General features: G+C 41.0%; 1 protein-coding gene across 4 annotated transcripts in view; it reads right to left on the bottom strand.

Moving 5' to 3' along the window:
• The window catches only part of UNC5D (unc-5 netrin receptor D), a 156,434-nt gene extending 138,656 nt beyond the window's left edge, over positions 1-17,778 (bottom strand). For all 4 annotated transcript variants that reach the window (XM_074808111.1, XM_074808113.1, XM_074808112.1 and 1 more), the window contains exon 1: positions 17,656-17,778. In XM_074808111.1, coding sequence (XP_074664212.1) covers positions 17,656-17,752 — 97 coding nt within the window. In that variant the 5' untranslated portion in view covers positions 17,753-17,778. The remainder of the gene's footprint in view (positions 1-17,655) is intronic.
• Between the last annotated feature and the right edge of the window lie 2,796 nt (positions 17,779-20,574).

Genomic DNA, 20,574 nt, shown 5'->3' with positions numbered 1-20,574 from the left:
AAAACCCATTGCATATCCAGTGCCTGCATAGTTAAGCATAAAGACTTCTGAAGTGACTTGGTTTGGAAAGTAACGTATTTAAAGAAAATTGTAATGTTCTACAGGTTCTACTTTTTTAAATTTTACTTTGTTTTGTTTTTTAGCAAGTGATATCCACAGATGCAGAACTGTTTGGTGATTTAAGGCTATTTAATAAAATTCTGAAACAAAACTATTATAAAAATATGTGATCTGGACAACTAATAAACAGCCTAAAACTTTTCAGATTATTATCCTTCCTGGAACATGTCAGCTTGTACAGACATCTGAAATTAAACTAGTTCAGAGCAAAACCTACAAAACAAATCAATCAATGCCCATCACAGCACTGGAAAAGATATGGGCACCTGCTCCCTTGCCAGTACCTTCTAATCACAGACATATTCCTGAAGTCCACACGACAGCCAACTGATCATCGCGCGTGCTACTCACACCAAGTCAGCTCTAAAGCCGTTGTCCAAGAGATCAAATGATTTCAATAATAACACTTTAGTGAGTTATAGTCTTCCTTTTTTTTCCCCATCTCACAAACACCGAAATCCTTCCCCAAAAGCTTAAGCTGAAAAACAAAGTTGAGCGCTTGAAATGAGGATTGTGCAGAGTCACAGGAATTATGCTAATCAGAAAAAGGTTGATCAGAAATTGAACCCATGCTTCTGGATAAGACGTTAATGCCTTAACCAAAGTATCCATACTCCTGACTTGCTAGTCTTTAGTTAGTACTGTTTTCTTTCCATCTTACTCTCTTTAGCCTCTGGCCTATCACACTCTATTTACGACACCAGATATATCACAGCTCCCAGCAGACAAGATGAGTTCAGCCTTTAATCTAGCTGCTTTCTAGGCAGAACGCCTACATGAACTCCAATGTCATTTAGAATTGCTCAGATGTCTCCAATGTTGGTGAAGTCCATTTGTGATGATAATACCATTAAACAGTTGTCAAGACAGATTTGAGAGAAGACAGCAGTTTAAGGTTCTAAAAAGTGTTTTTCAGCCTTTTATGAAAAACTAGGGAATCCGTAAGACAAAGATATTCTTTTGAAGTTTCTTTTAAAAATGCAGACATTGAGACATGACATTCATACTTCTGATAAGCAATAATTTATTAGTTCACAGCATTACTAAGAATTTCTCAAACTTTGTAAAAGCCAGCACTGTTTTGTATTTTTTATCTCTCATGACCAGACTGATACAAAGAACTGTCTGATAGTGACATTCATAGGTGAAAGGCATCTATTTAGGTCATCTATTCTGCTTGCCTTCAAGTGGAGAATTATTTCTGGTAAAATATTATTTATATGAGACTCTCTGGGACTAAGATAAGTCAAAGGAGAACAAAATGGGATATGTTTACCTTGACACTTCCCAACTGCAAGGCATCTCTCCAGACCAGACACAAGTGTTACACGTGCAGAACCCCTGAGCGCGTGGCTCCAGCGGCTCTGCGGCTGAAGAACGCCTTTCGGATCAGAGCTGTCTCCAGATGCCTCCGTGCTCTCTGAAGGTGAGTACAGCTGCAGGCAGAACCACACAGGGTATTGCAAAAAAGACACCATGTTGCTGGGAGGCAGGAAGGAGAGAGCTCGTGGCGGGTTTACAGCCTTCTTCATGGCCTCACAAAGACAACTGTAGAGATGCAGACAGCGAACGGATCTTCCTGAACACGGCCTGATGGCTGGTAGCTTCAGCACACTGCGAGTTTAACTACTGATTAAGTTTTTGTAAATCTTTTGCTAAAGGACAGTTCTAGGGAATTATTTTTAGGAAGAGAAAAGTTGTAACTTGGTAGATATTTATAGATAACTCCTTTCAGAACACAGCATAAAATAAAAATTATTCTCACCTGCCTACTCAGCAGCAGCCTGAATTCTATCTAGAACAGTACCTGGGAATTCACAGTACCAACAAACAGCAAACTCCACATTCATAACACAAAACATATGAGGATACTTATATTTTCTGTATATGGTTTATAAATATACACACATATACATAATGCTTTATCAAAAATAATTAGGAAGACTCATCCACAGAGCTGCAGCAGAAAACAAAGTCTGATCAAGACATTGATATTGCATCAGAAGAATAAGAAATTACCAGGTAGCCTCCTTACAATATCTTTGGAAATAATTCTCTCCAAAGCTCTCTGATAAAGGTGAAAACTAGGAAAACTGTTTCTGGAAGAAACACTATACATAAACAACCAAATTAAAGGTAATCACAACAGACTCAAATGAACTTGCTTTGGAAGTAGAGTGCAAGAAGATTTAGTATGTGCAACAAAACCAAAGTCATGCTATAAACTCAGATGAAAGAATTAAAAATATGTATGCAAAAATGCAAAATGAGGTGCAGGAAGTCAAAGAAAATGTTCTATCTGCTTTAGTCTTGCTGAGTTAATTATGGAAAAACAGAAGATGCAAATCTCATTGATAACTCAGCAACCCAGTAAAACAAGGAAATTACATTCAGGCTCTTTCCTTCCCAGCTCCAAAACTTAAAACAGTATCAAGTACTGAATAACAACTGACTAATATAGTTTTGTAATAATTATAGAGCAGTTGATAAGCATGTTGGCATATACAGAAATATGTTTGCCAAAAATGTAATATAAAGAAACTCTCTGCAATTTTGTGGTAACGGTCAATGCTGAGAATACTGAGGCAGGCAGTCACCTTGGTTTTAAGTGGATTTTTTTGAAAAACAACTGCCATTTCTAGAGAAACAGGTAGGAATATGACAAAACCTAGGTGCCCAGGTGAAAGACCTTAAGGTTGGAATTACTATTAATAAAGACAAGAAATGCAACTTATCCAACATAATTTACAAATGCTGTGACATTTGAACAGCAGGGAACCTTGCTTTTTTGCTATTCTATATTCTAGTCATGTGAAAAACCACTGAAATACTATTTCACGGGGCAGTTTAATTCCACAATTTAAAATTAGGAAAAACTATTAATAACAAGCAGTTACTATGTAATTTTACATAAGAGAAGAGGTATCTGCAAAATAATCACGTCTCAAAGAAATCTCAGAATAATAATCAAGAAAACCTGTTCATGCAATGTGTGTAACAGAAGGTTTGTAGCACTCAAGAAATCTCCCTGAGAAAAGCTGGGAGCGTAACCCAAGCTCTCCTGAAAGGTTTTAGTAAACCAGGGCAACACTGGGATTTCATGGAGTAGAGGACAGAGAGGGTATTCTATGATATCCAGCAAGATTATAATCTAGGTCACATGTAAAACCATAAATAGCCCCTTTTGTCTACAGAATATTTAAAACCATCATTGCAGGCCCTGTTGATGCATGTTATGGGGTGGTTTATGACTTGATTACATGCAGCTGACTATGAATTCCATCTATTATTCCCTGTTAGCTGGATTTCCTCTGCAGCTAATTGGAAGCCAGAGAGCTCTGCCTATGGGAAAGCCAGCAGCTATTGCAGCCTGCCTCCACTAGAATTTGTCTTTTGGAAGTGTAACAAGGCAATTTTTAAAAGATGCAAATAAATGGAGAGGGGAAAGAGGAGGAGAGTCCACCAAGCAATGAGACAGTCCAGGTTATTAACTAGCATGAGATGAGAGGCAGGAGGTGGTACTACTCAAACATCCACACCTTCGCTCATTAGTCACTGCTGCGACACACAACTAAAACACAATACCAGCAACTGTTCTTTATCTGGCAAAGTGTGATGCAGGCCAGGAGCAATTCACAGGCTATAAGAAATTGATTCTTTTTTATTCTCTTGTGTATTACAAGTACAGGTATACAAGAACACAGTGGTGTTTTTTCCTGTTTCCCCCTTCTAGAACAGATGAGCAACGTGCCCAGCGTCCCCTTCCACTATAAATAAGTGACTATTGTTTTTACTTGACACTTGCTTTCCATTTTCCCATCAATGTCTAACCCAGGGAACATACTCCTGAGCCTCCCCTCTGAATGCCACGTGGAATACGCTGCCACAAGTGTTTCATGAGTTTCCTTCCATAAAATAAACGCAAACAAAAAAAACCCCCACCCCAGAACACAAGCGAATACCTGCTGAAATACGCCCCCCGCCCCTTCATTTCTGCTGTGCTCAAGACAAAGGCCAAGTCAAGTAGTTTACAGGAGTCTGCTGCAAGAGTAATGGTGGAAGAAAGAAACCAAGTAAGAGAACAGCACGTGCCCTTTCAGTGTTTCATTAATTTAGCAGCTTCCTAGCTTGTTCCAGTGTGGAAGAAAATACATTTGTTTATAAATGTAAGGATTTGCTGCTTAGTATTCTATGAAAATTTAGGACTGACCTAACAAGCGTACAGCTTGCCCCAACCACTGCAGCATCAGATTCATTCTCTGTATCCCTACAACACTAATAAATAAGGGACAACAACAGAGGAAAAGCCAAGGCACAAATAATTCATTTCACTTTCTGAAAGTTCAGTCTAGACCACTGCTATCTATTACAGAAAGACAAACCACAAAGGGTGATCAAGAGCTCTGGGCAGCCCATTAAAGGCAGTCTAAGGTCTTACTCACTGGCTGAGCCTATCAACCAGAAAAGCCACATCAGACCAGATCTAGATGTGCTGAGCTTTAGGTCACAAGAGGGCAATCTGCTAAGAGCAAGCTAAATGGGATTTCAGTTTAAATGCTGATTATGATATGCGACGAAGCAGATTGTGCATTCTCACATTAGCATCTCAGTTATCACTTCAAGCATGGAAAGCAGACATAGAATTAGGGGTGGGGAATACTGATTATAAACTCAAGAGTTTCTTACTGTAGCAGACACGCTAAGTTCAACTTACATGAACAGCCTGTGAGAAAGAATACTACAAGTAGGACAATTACAACACCTGGATTTATTTACTCATCTTACACAAAGGGAAGGGTGTCACAGATGTTTTAAAAACGTGATTTGATGATTTCTATAGGCACTACACAGAATAATGAAATAATAAAGCGCGTCGGCAATTTCTACTGCACCCCAGAACAGGGACAAGGAACTGCAACATGTAACATCCCTTTCGAGGCACACATCACTATCAAAAGTAAAAATAATAGCTGCGTTTTATTGCTACGATACATGTGGTATCAGATGCTTGAGAAGAATTTCATGAACTGTTTTTACTCAACCACTGAGACAGCATTTTAAATAGCCGTGAAGAGGGTTTCTCCTACTGCTGTCCACAATTCTAGGAGATTTAAAGTAAGCAGAAGTGCAAAGAACAACATCTTGGGCTTAAAACAAGTTCTGTGCTTGTTCCTAGGAAGGGTGGTTATTTTATTGAAATAGATTTTATTGCTTCATCCTCATTCCCTATCTAACTGCTGTCTCTTTTCAAAGTCAGATCCAACTTAATGCCAGAGAGGCAAGGGAAAAGAAAATCTTCAGCCTAAACCAAGAGAAGATCACTAGCAGACAAACAAAAAAGCAGCTAACAAATCATGAAACAATGTTTCCACCTGGAGGTTTTTAGACATCAACTACATTTTGTTGAAAATACTGGAAATTTCGAAGTCGTAGATGCTACTAGGAACTCCATGAAGTAAGCGTGGTGTGTGAACATGACACATCTTGCAATAGTTAATAAAATATTTCACAAAGCTTGGTTAAATAAGAAAAAATATTGATAATATATGTTGAAGCATTTTGAAAGATAGCATAACATTTTCAATTCATTCACAGAAAAAAAAAAAAAAAAAAATCACACTCACTAGCCCAATTTGAAGTTTTTTCAAGAATGCACTTTAGCATTACTAAGCTAAAATAATGATATAAAAATGGAAGCAAACTGCCCTCAGCTGTGGCAGATCTCATTGTAACAAACTATTGTTTATAATCTATAAAAGTTATTTATTCCACATGCACTTGACTCCCCTTTATTAAGTGATCCTTTTCGCTTGCATTGTCTTATTAGAGATACCTACTCTAAGAGGTAGGAAGTTCCTCCTAAGTAGCCGCGTGCCAGTACAGTAACATACTTGTGTGGCAAAGGCATTTTTTCTCTCCCTTTTACCCTCCAACATAACCGCAGAAAAGAATAATCAACTGCGGAAAGACCTGAATAGTTCAATGGGCATAAAAGAGGTACTGGCAATAAATTAGAATATTGCAGCCCTCTTTATGGGTTTCAGCCATTGCTTCCCAGCTGATACCATACATGAATTTTAAGCAGCCTGCTGGGTCAGCTCTTGAGAAGCGCTACAAGCCATTACCATGCATCATCATCAGCTCGGTCTTAATAGCGAGCCTTCACCACAAAGAAATACAGCTTACTCACAAGACACAGAGTCCAAATCAGAACAGGTATCACTAAATTACTCTAGCAACAGTGGAGCTTTTTGCTCTCCCAAAGTTACAGACCTCTTTTCAGGTGGAATGCCTCTTACACAGGTCCCTATGCAATGATCAGCCCCATCTAAAGTCATCAGAAGCCAACTCAGAGCACAGGGTCACCTTTTTATTTAATCTAAGCTTATTCCTACATGTCTCATTTGGGGATGAGTCAAAAGTCACTGCTTCCCTGTTTTTGTTCTGCGTGACATGGCACAAAGACCCACAGGGCAGCCAACTGTAGTCCTGTGTGTACAAGCCAGTTTTGGACACATGACATGTCGCTCTGTGACTGGCCAGCCTAAAAAACAAAAACAAACCACAAGAACAACAGCAACAAAAAGCAAGAACATGCAGTTGTTTACTTCCAAATGTATTGCCTGCTGAGAAAATGGAGCAATCACTCCCGCACCTCCATAACAACTCCAGGATTAGTGAAGTTCCTTCCTGTCTACCCAGTATGAAAAATATCTTGAACCACTATAAAACATTTTATACCTGTGATAAAGCTTTTTAAATATAGATCTTCTAAAAGGTTTAAAAAAACCAAACCAACCTGAAAACTCCTTTGTGTGAGCTGTTAGAATTTTGTGGGGTTTTACTGTGTGTACTTGCAAAGAACGCGAAGGTTAAAAATATGAACCAAAATTAGAGGTGAAGCGTGACAGGCTGGGATGACAGCGCTGCAGGTTGCCTGACCGTGCGGCAGGTGCCGTGCAGCTGCACCCAACGGGACCGCGGAGCAGCGGCTCTTTGTTTCCATCCTGACAGGCCCATCTCCTGCCCCTACGGGACTGAGGGGACTGTAACTACAACGGACATTCCGAGAGCACAAAAATCTCTCCAAGAACAGTTCTGTCAGGTTCTTAATGGCTATGATTTTATTCATGGGGGCCACGGGTTGGCTAACTACCACCACAGTGGGCAGCAGCAGGACTCTGAATTTAACATTTACCCTTAGTTTATCTTCCACGTGAGATAAATCTCTAAGAGAAAGAGAAACAGCAAATGGTCTAACACAATGCATTTTCAGACAAGTAATAACATTTGGTCAGAAGAAAGAAGCTCCTTCACCTTTCGCCTCTGCTACCCCTTCATCCAACTAGAAGATGCTGGAGAACATTTATAGAGAGTATTTCAGGAACAGCACTTTGAAAAAATATAGAGGTAGAACAGTTTTCTGTAACCCCACCCCCCTTTCCCCAACATTGCTCCTGCCCTTTGAAAAAATATGAAATCTCTTGAGTGCTTTTATATCTTGAAGGGGTAAAGGTGCAAAAGAGCACGGCTGTATTTCAAACACAGATGCACAAATCGGTTCATGACTGCTGGAGCTGCTCTGCTGGAAATAGTAAAACCAGCTAGAAATGTCACTTAGTTACAGGCACAACCTTACATCAAAGCAATAGGTGATGAGAGCTAAGAATACTGTGGTCACCATTTAGAATGTTTTACCAGTCTTCTCCCCTCCTACAGCAGTATTCCATCACTGCTGGACTTGTGAAGGGGTCTTGCTCTTACATTTACCACCTTTTCTGCATTTAATGTATTAATCCAAAAATCCCTCTGGTGATTAGAAGCAGCAAACTAGAGAAAAGCACTAAATAATATTGGAAACTGAAAGGCCTTAAATTATTCACAGAATTCAAACAGTTTTTGAAGTACACCGTGGCGTTTCGATAGCCATGTAATTCAGTCTGACATCACAAGCTACAGCCCTGCAATGCTAATTCAGGAGATGATTACAGCTCTAAGAGGTTGATGCAGTCAGTCTTCATTTACATGTATCTCTGGTCTGTCTTCTGAAAGGACTAAGGATCTGCTAAATCCTAAATTCAGGGGGAGCATCAGTCCACCCAGATGTGGCTAAGATAATTTCACTAATCAAACAGTAACGACTCACTACGACTCATTGGTGGTTAGCATCACTACTAACTTTTTAATTTTCACATACAACTTAGTGAAACCACGTATGCTGCAAGATCTCATGACAGCCTTTGGTGAAAAATTCAGCATGTAATGCGAGAGTGGGAATTTATTTGCTGGGACTAAGATCTATCACCACATGTTCTCCCTTTACTACTTCTAATTGCTAAACCTCAAGACCTTTGTGAGGGCATTATTACAGTTACTTAAGTCAAAAGCCCTGTCTAAAATCAGGAAGTTTCTCCACCTACTATGTACTCTTCTCCCTCCTCTAGAGAGTTTGTTTGAGGAGGTAGAAGGAAGATACAAGTGTTCCCATTCTATTTCTTTAAGACATCAAATGAAGTTTTATCTCAAAGAAACTTAACACATCACTGTCCACTCCAAGACACAGATAAAGTTCTGACGATGCAGAAGAGAAGAATTCCAATCTTCAGGGCCTCCTCCTTATACTAGGGTACATCAATGGGAATTGCTACTCGTTTTATGAACTAGGAGGATGCCCATTGTAAGGGTAATCCTGATTTGTATTCTTGCTATTCCAACCTCTCACTAATTATTCAGAAAGGAACCATGGAGAGGTTGGCACATGATTCGTTAAATTACAGCTCTCAAGCTTCAACTGTTAAGTCATGTTTAGTGCAACACAAACCAGACAACACTACATACTCCTTATGAAGAATTAAAGATGGAAGAATGAAAGCCTGTATTCAAGTGACTGAAACAAAGTTATCAAGCTCAACAAAAGCCAGGTACCACATAACTAACTCCCAGATTCAATCAAAACAGAGCAGGAATATTTAAATTGTAGTCTAAATTAGATCTGTAACAATCTTCATAGAAATAGGCAAGTCAAGTAGCAAAGCTATCTTTGGAAAAAATCTATTAGCTGTAATGGAATGATAATCCTCTTAGATTCATTGATGCTGACAGATTAAATACTTTAAACTCATCTTTTATTTTGTTAGCTCATTTGACACAAAATAAGCCCTACATTTTTAATATTACAGTGGGAGCAGAAGGAGTTCTGCTGGTACTGTGGCAAACTCGGTATTAATGGAATGCCTCTGGGTATTCAGTAGAACTATAAACTATGTTACCACATGACAACTGGAAAGGACTAACTTGTTTGCACTTTTAACATACTACCACTATTTATTAGAAACTAAATTAATATTACTGAATTTGCTTTCTCTTTACAAAAAGCCTAAAAAGCTGGACTGACAACAAGAAAGAATGCATGAATAAACACATTTTCCCTATAATAAAGTGTTAAATAATACAGGGTTACATACACTGCCAACCTTTTGCTCCTAGTGTCAGGCTGGCACATCTCCAATAACAGAGCAGCCTCTTCCTTTCTTCTTCAAGAAACCACCGTGTTCCAGCAACAGCAAAACATTTTACAGCAGCACTTCGCAGTCCCAGATGCAACTGCCAGACAGACTCACCAAACGTACACACAGATCCTTTGTGCTCCTCGGGAGAGTCCTAGTTACAAAACTACTTATTGTTCTAGTAACAGGGACTTCCCCAGAAATTTATTCACAAAACCTTTCTAAAAGGCCAGTTTCACACTTCTGCTGATCCAACTTAAATGTTGAGACCTGGAAAGTTTTCCTTATAAAAAAATTATTTCCTGCATAGCCCTTTGCGATAAATTTTGAGATGTTTGTGTTCACTCAGAAATAAATAATATATTCCAGGCCTAGCATCATGCATTATTTCTAGCTTATTACAGGTCCCAAAAACCCCAACCTAGCAAAAACCAGAATGGATGCAGCAGGCAGTAAAATAAGACAAATCTCCAGCATCTCACCTCATGTTACTCCATCTTAGCTTAAGATAAACCAAGTTACTCAATTTTGGATCTACAGATTTGACCTGTTGATTCTGTCAGGATTCTATAGTTTATAATGGTAAATAAGAGGTTTTTACTGCTATATTTATCACTGGAATACTTGTCAGCTACTTTTTTTATAAAAGGGAAATTACTGATCATTTGCCTACTAACCATATAAGGAGGCTCAAAATCTTAAAAAAAGCATAATTATCCAGGAAAAATCATTAAATTCCAGAATTAGAAAGCTATTTTAACAAATCTGTATTTTTTCCAAAATTACTTAGCTCTGAAAACTACATGATGTGAATAACAACATTCAGAACCTTATCTGGAAGCCTTCAGTTAGGACACAGTGCTGAAGAGGAATGACACGCATTAAATACATGTACCACCTAGTGTCTCCCAGGGCGTCCACTACCTTCATTATCGATCTGCAGCACAGAGCTTTGACAGGCAAAGTGTTCCCAACTGCTACCCAACATTACTTTTTTATTCCAAACAGTGCATGTTCTTTACAGCCAAGTTAAAAGATACAAACCAAAAAGTTCCAACTGAAAACTAGCATTATTTATGTCAGCAGCAGTAAATACCTTACAATATATCATCACCAGCAAACACCTCCTGAATTGGAAGTTGAAATTAATATTTCAAAGGGTAATGGCTTACCACAGATCTTTAGCGGTTTTAAATCTGGCCTAGAACACAGCTAACCTGAAGCATCTGTCACCATAAAAGTCACAGACACATCTGTTGAACTGCAAATCAGATATGGTTTTATATGAAAGGTTGAATTCAATTAATAGAGCAAATTTGTTTTTCTGTGATGCAATTTATTATTAGGAATGGTGTAAGTGTAGAAGCAATTTTGTGAATAACTGTTCACAATTTATAAGAAATCTCCGTGTTTGCTCTTTTTATGTTCATTGTCTGCCAGGATTCAAGCAATTCAATTTCACATGCAGAAACACTCACAGAAGAAAAGTTTTAGATCCACAAAAGCACTTTCTACTGGAAAAAAAAAAAAATTAAGCATATCCAACCAGAAGACAAGTAATAACAGCACTTCCTTTAACATTTACATATGAGCAACCTGCAGTGGTATTTCAGTCTTCTGTGCAGCCAAAGAGCACTAAAACATGCACAGAACAAAATCCAGAATATTTTGGTTTACCCTTCTACAAATGAAACTCTCATCAACAAGGAGCAGACCTTTTCAAAAAGCTTTTTGACAGTCAACACAAGTTAAGACATAACAGCATGTTAAATGTTGTTTTAATTCTCCACTCAGCATAAAGGCATAAACCAGGTTTCCTGGAAAAAGTCAGAAGCAATTTTTTTTTAGTTTTCTTACTGTTGTTCCTATTGCGTCTTTAAAACAGGCATGGATATGAAGAAACAAAAAAGAACTCAGCCACCCTATTTCCACTCATTTTGATTACATTTCTTGTGTTTAGACATATTTACTAAGCTTTATCCACAGAGTCATTATGCTGTTTTACTACAGCGTTTCAAGTGTTGGAGCGTCTGTTGGACCTTCAAAGTCGAGAAGCCATTTACAATTTCACCCCAACCCTGGCTGTACAGGTCCTACCCAGGGGGCAAGAAAAGTTCACCACCACCACAGAGCCCCTTCCTGTGAGGTTACAGGTCAGCACTGGGGCTGGGACCAAACTGCAGGAACATCCAAGTCCCAACCAAGCCTTCAACATCTCAGTTCCCTAGTCATGACGGCCACAGAACTGGGAAGGACTGGAACTGTGCAGCCCAGACAGTACAGAAATCTGGTCCGTAGCATTCACAGAGCAGATGCTGCAGCTTCGTCACCGCTACCTTGCAAAGTTGCCTGGTATGTATCTCAAAGGCAGAGCCTCTACTAAAAATTTTTTTCTGGGAAACAGCAGACCCAGAGCATATATCTGGCATCTCAACTGAGCCACCTCACAGGCCAGCTCCCCCTCAGATGGCAACCCCGTCGCAGCCAGCATCAGTTGGATGCAAAGTGACTAATTAACTTAGGGCTTCCCATTTTGCATTGCTTTTCCTTTGGAACTGTCCGGATCCTGGCTGCTTCTCCTCTCCATGGCTTGTAGTAGTTTGTGGCTTTTAGAAACTCCTCGGAACACTGTTATCTAGAAATTAAGGTCATTGGCTGCTTGTATTTTTCTCTTCCCCTGACACATTAAAGCAGAGGTTTCCAGCGAGATCTTCACAGTAAGACTATCCAACACATATGGTAATTTTTTTTTTTTAGCAAAGTATAGAAAGACTAGGATAGCTATATGCTGAAATTACGTTTATGATGCATGCATGTAATCTCACATACATATTCTTGTCTGAGAAACCATGTTAATTTGCCATTGTTCAACCTCAATACAGACACAGTATTGCACAAAGAATACCTTGTATAAGCAAATTAATTAGATACCACCTATTCATCCCCTTCAATAATCCAAAAGCAAGCTAATTGCTAGGTAAATTCAAACCATGCTAAGCTTCCTAAAGGAAATATTTTTAACCTAATGGAACTAAATGAACTCCGTGCATCAGGGCTTCATTGAGGTCTGTAACTTTTTAAAATTCGAAAAAGAAACAGGGAAAAACCAGACAAAAATACCTACATCAGTAGTCAGCAGAATATTCATTAGGGAACACCACGTTTAAGTGTAATTGCCCTCCAACATCCCCTGCATGAAAGTTCCTATAAAGCATATGGCACTAAACAGTATCAGGCAAGTAACTGGACTCCACTGACCAAGAGCCTGCAATAACAGTTTCATTATTAACAACATTTCTGAATGGTGTTAAAAAAGGCCACAAAAGCATGGGTGGGGAGGGGAAGATGGATGAAAACGACACTGATCACAATTACGCAGGTAATTGCCAAGGTTCAGATTACTTAGGCTCGTACATACTGTTAGCATCTTTAATACCTACCTGCAAGATGCTCTAAAATGTGGTTTATTGACCTCTAATGAGATATGATGGAGCATAAAAAATTTCATACGCACAAATACTCATGTCTAAGCTAAGGCCACATGATACAACATGACTATTAAAGTTCTTTGGAAATATAAATAGAAAATGAAACATTTTTCTATTTTATACAAATGAATCTGACCATCTGCTTCACTGCAACAGCAGCAGCATCTAAAAACAACTGAAACAGCAGCCTCTGGTGTTAAAATTCTGTTCTTTTTCTCAGACTCCACCTTTCACCAGAACGCAGAACTAAAAATACAGAAAAGATACATCAAGTGGCCCTGAGGAATGCTTTGCACCATAAGTAATTTTCCATCTTAGCATATATCATACTATTTGTGTTTGCCTTCTGTAATTCACTGTGAAAATATCATCAGATTAGCTTCTGTTCTGCCCTAGTGAAAACTCATCTTGATACAAAGTCCTCTTACTGTATGAGGATGGAAAATTTTTTTCATAGCATGGAAAGCTCATTTCACCCCTGTACAGATCAAGCTTTATTCTCTACATCTGAAGAGACAGACACTACCCATCTCTTGAGCACATATATGAACAAGCACATGTGGACAAGGACAAGCCAAGAAAACCCACCCCTGCAATACACTACCTTAAAGGGCACAATTATCCTGTCTTTCCAAAAATGCACTATTTTCACAGGGATGCATGCATCAGAAAAAGTGCCTGATGGAGGCTGTGCACACCTCACTTCCAGGACAGGACCATATGTATAGCTCTTCAGGTTTCTGGTTGAGTAATGCAAGGAAAACTTACTGCCACTCTGATCTGTAGCATTCCAGAAATCCATAGCGTGCTCGTGCAAAGCAGTAATATACTCAAGTATTACCAGAGTGCAAAGGATTAGTGTTCTGTAACATACAAAACTCAAGCATATTCATGTCCAAAGTCAGTCTTACATGCAACAACAATGTTGAGACTTTCCCACTCTTTCTGAATTATCTCACAAACTCTGCTACAACAAATTACAGAGACAGTAGTAAATGCAGAAGAAATTCAGGACTAACTAGAAGCCTTAAGAAAACTTGACTTAAAAAAACCACACACAGAGGTACTCTAGGAGTTCCGAAACATGACCACCTCTGCATCATCCACGCAGTTTTGAAATACTGCTCTTTCGAGTCCCCAAACTTCCTACAGATTTAGAGAAATGAATTACTCTTCTCTCGAAACCTTAGTTTCTCTACCTGTGAAAACAGAAACAATGCTATACCGCACGCAAACTGGGCCTGCATCACTGTGAAGATCTAAGAAAGGTAACTATTTAATAAACAAACCCACGAGTAAAGGAAGTTCATTTTCTGAGCAGTTACAAAGTTAAATAATACAAACATTGACAGAAAAACCCACATAAGACACTACACACAACAGGGTGAGTGGAAGGATGGTTCAAAGCAGAGCACGCAGTTTTTTATTTTAATGAATGCTTTGTCCTAACGAAACAAAAATACAACATTATCTGAGTAGAGTGATTTGAACAAAGTCATACAAGAGATTCCTACAGCACCCGTGTCTTGCCTTTACTTTTGTTTACTCCTGTATCGCAGGAGTGATAATATTTCAAGTCTACACCTAGCTGAGATATTAATAAGATGCATACTTCAAGATCAAATAAATCAATATGCTGACACGGTGTGTATTCAGTTGGGGCTGGTGTGTCAGAAACATTTCAAATAGTAAACTGTTGAATGTACTTACAAATAATCAAACAGCTTTACTCTCAGCAGGGTATGAAGAACAGAGAGAACTTGAGACAGTCTAATAAAGCAACAGAAATAATATACTTCCTTTTGGATGTAGAAATCAGGACACCTAAAAGACCTCCCTACTCTGCTAATGCAGTGTAAACTGAAGCAGAGCTGGCTGCAGCAAATCAACAGCAGCCCTCCAATAAAGCATCAGTGATAGCTCTTACACCACTCTAGGCTGGTGACAATGAAGCACTTTTCAAATATGGACAGAATCCTCAGATACACAAATGAAATTCTAGCCCACTTATAATGAAATAATGGAGGCTCATCTAATTTGCACAAAGACATTATTAAATGCAAGACAAAAGGTACAATCAGGATACAAATAACTTGTATACCAGTCCTGCCTTCACCACTAGATTTATTTCAGTATCAATAGAACTTTTTATTTTTACCTTTCTAAACCAAGAATTATTTCTCCAAGAGCTCTGCTGTCCAGAGACTGGTTTGTCTTCTTGGTTCCTAGATGCAGAAAATACTTTAAATATGCAGCTCTCTGGACTGCATGTTATTGGTGCTTTTTTTTTTTTGTTAAAAAACAAAAAAATCCAAAAATTTTCAGACTGGAAGGAGATACTGCTTCAACAGCTTACTGTCCACAGACCCACCCGTATTCCATCAGATAGCTTAGCAGAACATTTTATCATAATAAAATCAGTAGCAATATGCAGTGGCTACCAAGCTGTACAGTAAGTACCATACTACTGGAAAAGGAAAATCCCTAAACAATGCTTATTTAGAACAAAATGTACTCAGATCTACGAACACCATGTAACACATAGCTTTAGGCGTTAATATCAAGACACAGAAGAATACTAATGTTCATGTTTTATAGACATCTTTATTCAGATACATGCAACCCCAAATTAGTTTAAATGTATCAGTGAGATAATAAATATTAGCGATTCTCTTCTCATTTTCAAATTACCATAGTGTCTATCCAACTCTTCCTGTAAAATAAAAGCCCAAAGCTATATATGTACATTCATTCCAATAGATTTAAAAGGCTGTGTGAAGGGTATCTACAATCGTTTCACTTTTCTTTAATCCCCGTGCAGAACAGAATCCTGGAATACAATTTGTTTCAGAGGCAGCTTTTAGACAACTTCATAAACTAAAACGGTTTGTTAACTGGGGTTAACTGCTTAAGCCAAAGCTACAAGCAAACACCATGCAACATCACAACTGAGAGACTACAGACACCAAACTGATGAAAAAAAATGCTGTTCCTCCTCAGAATAACGTCCAAAACCAATTCTGCTCCAGTCTAGAACCTGAAATGTCCTGCGTGACAAATTTTAATTAAATAGTTGAAATTTGTTTCTTAACAGCAACAGAAGAGTCATCCTGCTACGCTCAACTTGCGGTGCGAGATTTCGGAGGGTTACAGGGCCTGATCCTGACCATACTTCACACGGTGCAAGAACTGCCCTGGAGTTCTGCCAGATGTGCAAAACAAAAGCCCACATCGCTGATTTAAATACATGTGCACTCTTAGCAGTCACAGATGTTTCTTGATTAAAGTATTTTAAAAAATCAAGAAATATTAGACTTCATTCTAGTCTCATCATTTATTTCACTGGTCTGTGAAGTGTTATTTTTTTTCAAGGAACCACCAAAAGGCCCTATTTTGTCCGTTACACAAAAGCCTCTCAGATTCCTCCTCTGCTGCAGGAGTCGTCGGACTTGAAGGAGAGAGCACAGCAGATGAGGTGGCCAGATGTCCTAATCCGCTAGCTACCTGCGGCTGCCTGCCTGCACAGAGACCACAGCCGGGGAAGGATATAGCAAAGAAAATCGAAGCAGACACAATAGGCGTGCAAAGAGAGACCTCCACAGAGGGACGAGTGTCAAAACAGCGAGAGGAAGCTTTTGGGATCTACAAAGCCTGACTACTCCGTTCTGTAAAAAAAAGCCGTTTGTAACAAACATACCATCACAGATTCTAAATACAGAAACTATGTCTTATCAACAGCAGGCACCTTCCTCCGAAAAGGGCTACACTAGATTGCCCCCCCGCCCCCTTCTTCCCAGGCACTTTCAATACTTTGAGAAGCCCAGATACACCAGCCAAGGTGTCAGGGATGCCAGACGATGAGGAGTTGTTGACATCCTTTGGCTACGTGCCCTGAAGAGATTATTTCACTCAAGTGATTTACCAGGAAAAAGTTAAATAAAAAAGGACTCCGAGCATCTCAAATACCCACCTCACAGGCACATAAAAAATACACACCCTCGAGTGTACGCACATCCAACATCAGGCACTGGCACTGACAGGTAATTAGAGTCTCGCTGCCAGAAGGTCACGCAGCCTCCCGAACCCCACCATTTTGGGACAACCCGACTAGTCGCTGGGACTGAGGATCTTTCCCCAAGACGCTGTGACAGGATCCCCGAGGATGCCTGTGCGCTGCACAGCCTGGCGCTCTCCCTGTCAAACCACCAGCCCTGTGGTAAATTATCCCCGCTCTGAGGGGCTGAAGTACCGCTACGACCACAGTTTCCACCGCGACGCTCCCTCGCACCTTTCCCTTCCCCAGCCCCACTCCGGACCCACCGTCCTGTCTCCGCCGCCTCCCGCGGGGTTTTTTTTGGCGGGGGTGCCGCTCTCCCTCCCTCACGCAGACCCGGGGCGCGGGGCGGGTGCGCCCCCCCCGCCTCCCCTCAGACCGGGCGGTAACGGTGCTCCCGGCGCGCCCCCTCCCCAGCGCGGTGCTCCCGCCGCAAACTTGGTGCTGGGGGGCTGCCGGGGCGGGGGGCCGGGGGGTGCCCGCTTACCTCGCAGGGCAGCCGTCCAGCCGCACAGCGACAGCAGCAGCAGCAGCCGCCGCTCCGGGCGCAGGGGGCGGCTGCTCCTCGCGGCCCCTCCGCCCATGCTGTCCCCGCAACTCCCGCGCCGCTCCCCGCCGGCCGGGGCAAGGAGAAGGGACGCAAATCTCCTCTCGGTCCCTCCGGAGTCGAGCTCAAACCGGACAAATCGCCTTTTTTTGCCGCTTGGGTTTTTTGGGGGTTTTTCCCCCCCACCCTCCTCCCCGCTCTGCAGGTGCGGGGAGCGGCCCCACGCCCGGCGGGGCGAGGCGAGGCCAGGCGGGCCCGGGCAGCAGCTCCGCGGCGCCGCGGCCGCTCCGCTCCCCTCCGCGCTCCGCCGAGTGCCGAGCGGCGGCGCCCGCATCCCTAATGAGCCGCCCCTCCCCCCGCAGCCAATTAAGGCGCGCGCGGGGCGGGCTCTGGGCGCTGGGCGCTGCCGCGGCGCGAGGGCGGGAAGGGCTGAGGGGGGTCCAGGTGCGCTGGGCAGCGCCCACCCCCTCACCGCCGCCCCCTCGCGTTAGGGGGCTGGGCGGGCCATGAGGGACGACAAAAAAAAAAAAAAAAAAAAAAAAAAAAAAATACTGTTCTAGGTCTGAGAGGAGGCTGCGGGCCCCGGCCAAGTTGGGAGCAGAAGGCGGGGCGGGACCCCGCGCCCCCACAGCTGCACCCGCGGGGGCTCTGGAGCTCCTGGAGGTCCCTCTCCCCTCCCCAAATTCACACATTTGGGCACAAACCCCTAAAAAACAAGTACAACCGTTAACAAAAACATGAGGAAAATACTACAGCAGCCACCCCCCAACCCCAAAGCAAACACAGTTTGTGCCATCTTTATTAATACGGCATGGTCCTGTGATCAAAAAATCTTTTTCTTGCCAGGCGTGTCACTGTTTCACTCTCCCTTCCCCCCCCATCTAATTGGATATAAATATTTTTATTATATACTTGATAAGGAAGCATGACACACATCCAAGCAAATTATAATGCCAAAAAATCACCAGTTTGCTCAAGTGAAATTGCTGCTGCTCTACTCTGAATAGATCTTTATCAATAAGAAATTGGAAAACAAAGGTTCCACTTGAAGAAAAGATAAGTTGCTGGAGGTCTTCTGGTCATAAAGGACACACCAGCTCTTCCACAGACTGTGCTGATGTGGCCAATGCACAGGATTTCATGGATTAATGTCATTTTCTTTACCATAGGGATCAGTGAGCAAAGTGGGAGAGGAAAGGAAAAAAAGCCCCAGTGAAATCTGGTGTGTCAGTGCTGCTGGTGGGATACAAAACCAGCAGTAATGGAGCAGAAAAAGGTACAAAAGGAGATTTGCTGCTACTGAAGTACCTCACCACGAGATCCCTACCGTACGACAAGAACAAGGGGATCATGTTTGTATCACTGCGACTGTAAGAGAATTATCCTTGTGGAAGTCAAACATGGTGTATTCCCAGCCAAGATACTCCAATGTGGCTTCGGTGCGCAAAATACCCCTGAAATACCGTATTTGTTCTCCATCTCCCTTTCTTTTGGAAATAAACTCAATTTTCATCAGGTGCCAAGACCTTAAGTCAGAATACAGGGGTTTATTTCCATCCATGCTTTACACTTGAGCAACTGCACTAAGTTCACTCCACCCCAGCTTCACAAAATCCAAAGCATGCACATAGCTCAAGTTTCAGAGGAGTCAGTTACTACTAACAAAATCTTTTGAAATCCCTGACTGATAAATTCTGGAAAAATGCAGTAGGATTAGTTACAGATACTAACGTCTTGTCCATTGGTCCTCCTGCAGGCTAGCTTTGTACTGTTTTCAGGAGGAAACAAATAATTAAAGCAAAAAGGAATCTGTAAACAGAATTTTAAGAGGGAAAAAAAAAAAATCAATACCTGAGAACATCACATCAGAAGATCTCTTATTCCCTTTCCATCATGTGTTTGCTAGCTCACAATGAAGAGCAGAGCTGCAAAGGCAGAGAGCAAATATATGAAAAATACATTTTTTTTCATCAGCCTTTTAGGTCATTCTCTACCTTCAATGGGTTCCAAAGGAAAAAAAAAAAAAAACAACAAACCACAAAAATAAACATGGAGGACCAGAACTGGAAAGCTACACAGGAAAGTTTTTACACATCAGAGCATCAAGCATACTCCCTTTAAAGTCTTAGCATGTCAGCAACACAGCCCTATTTTCCAGTCCATACAGACAGGCACTTTTGCTTCAAGCCCAACTAATTATCTATTTTTGCCTATGCCACTGAGTCCATGTTTGGTGCTTTAGATAAAAATATCAAGTTCTCAGTTTATGATGGGGAAGAAGAGAGCAAAAGCAGAAAAAAGGGCAACAGCTGGTAACTTCAATCAGTGCACTTGGAAATATAAATAATCAGAATATTCCACAAAGATAAAATCTCAGGGTGGGGGAAGTATGCAGCAGTTTGAGCTGGTGAAATGCAGCTAAAGATGAAATTAAACATTCTTTAAGCACTGATGCACACTGATAACGTACAGCACCTTACAGAAACAAAGCTCTCTATACGCTCTGGCAGTCCAGCGTGCCACCGTATTTCTACAAATGGAGTCTATTTAATACAGCGTTTTAACAAGAGGAAAGTCACAAGGAAAGCAAGAATCTACCTGTGATATCAGGGTGTGAGCAAGAATGAAAGAGAAGACAGGAACCCAGCCAAAGAGGATTAATGGCATTAATGGAGGAAAATGGAGGAAAATTAAAGCAGCTGAAAATGCTGCAAGGAAGATATTTGTTCTTCCCTAACACTTCCAGGGTTAAACTTTACAATGAGAATATTCACTTCCTGACAAAGTCCATATTCCACATCTGGGATTCTACATTTCCTAGAACCTGAAAGTCTAAAGTTTGACGCAGCTGCTGAAAAG

Source organism: Strix aluco, chromosome 28 (genome assembly GCF_031877795.1).
Source record: "Strix aluco isolate bStrAlu1 chromosome 28, bStrAlu1.hap1, whole genome shotgun sequence".
Taxonomy (NCBI): Eukaryota; Metazoa; Chordata; class Aves; order Strigiformes; family Strigidae; genus Strix; species Strix aluco.
The sequence above is the reverse complement of the archived record's forward strand: the minus strand, read 5'-3'. Positions and strand labels throughout refer to the sequence as shown.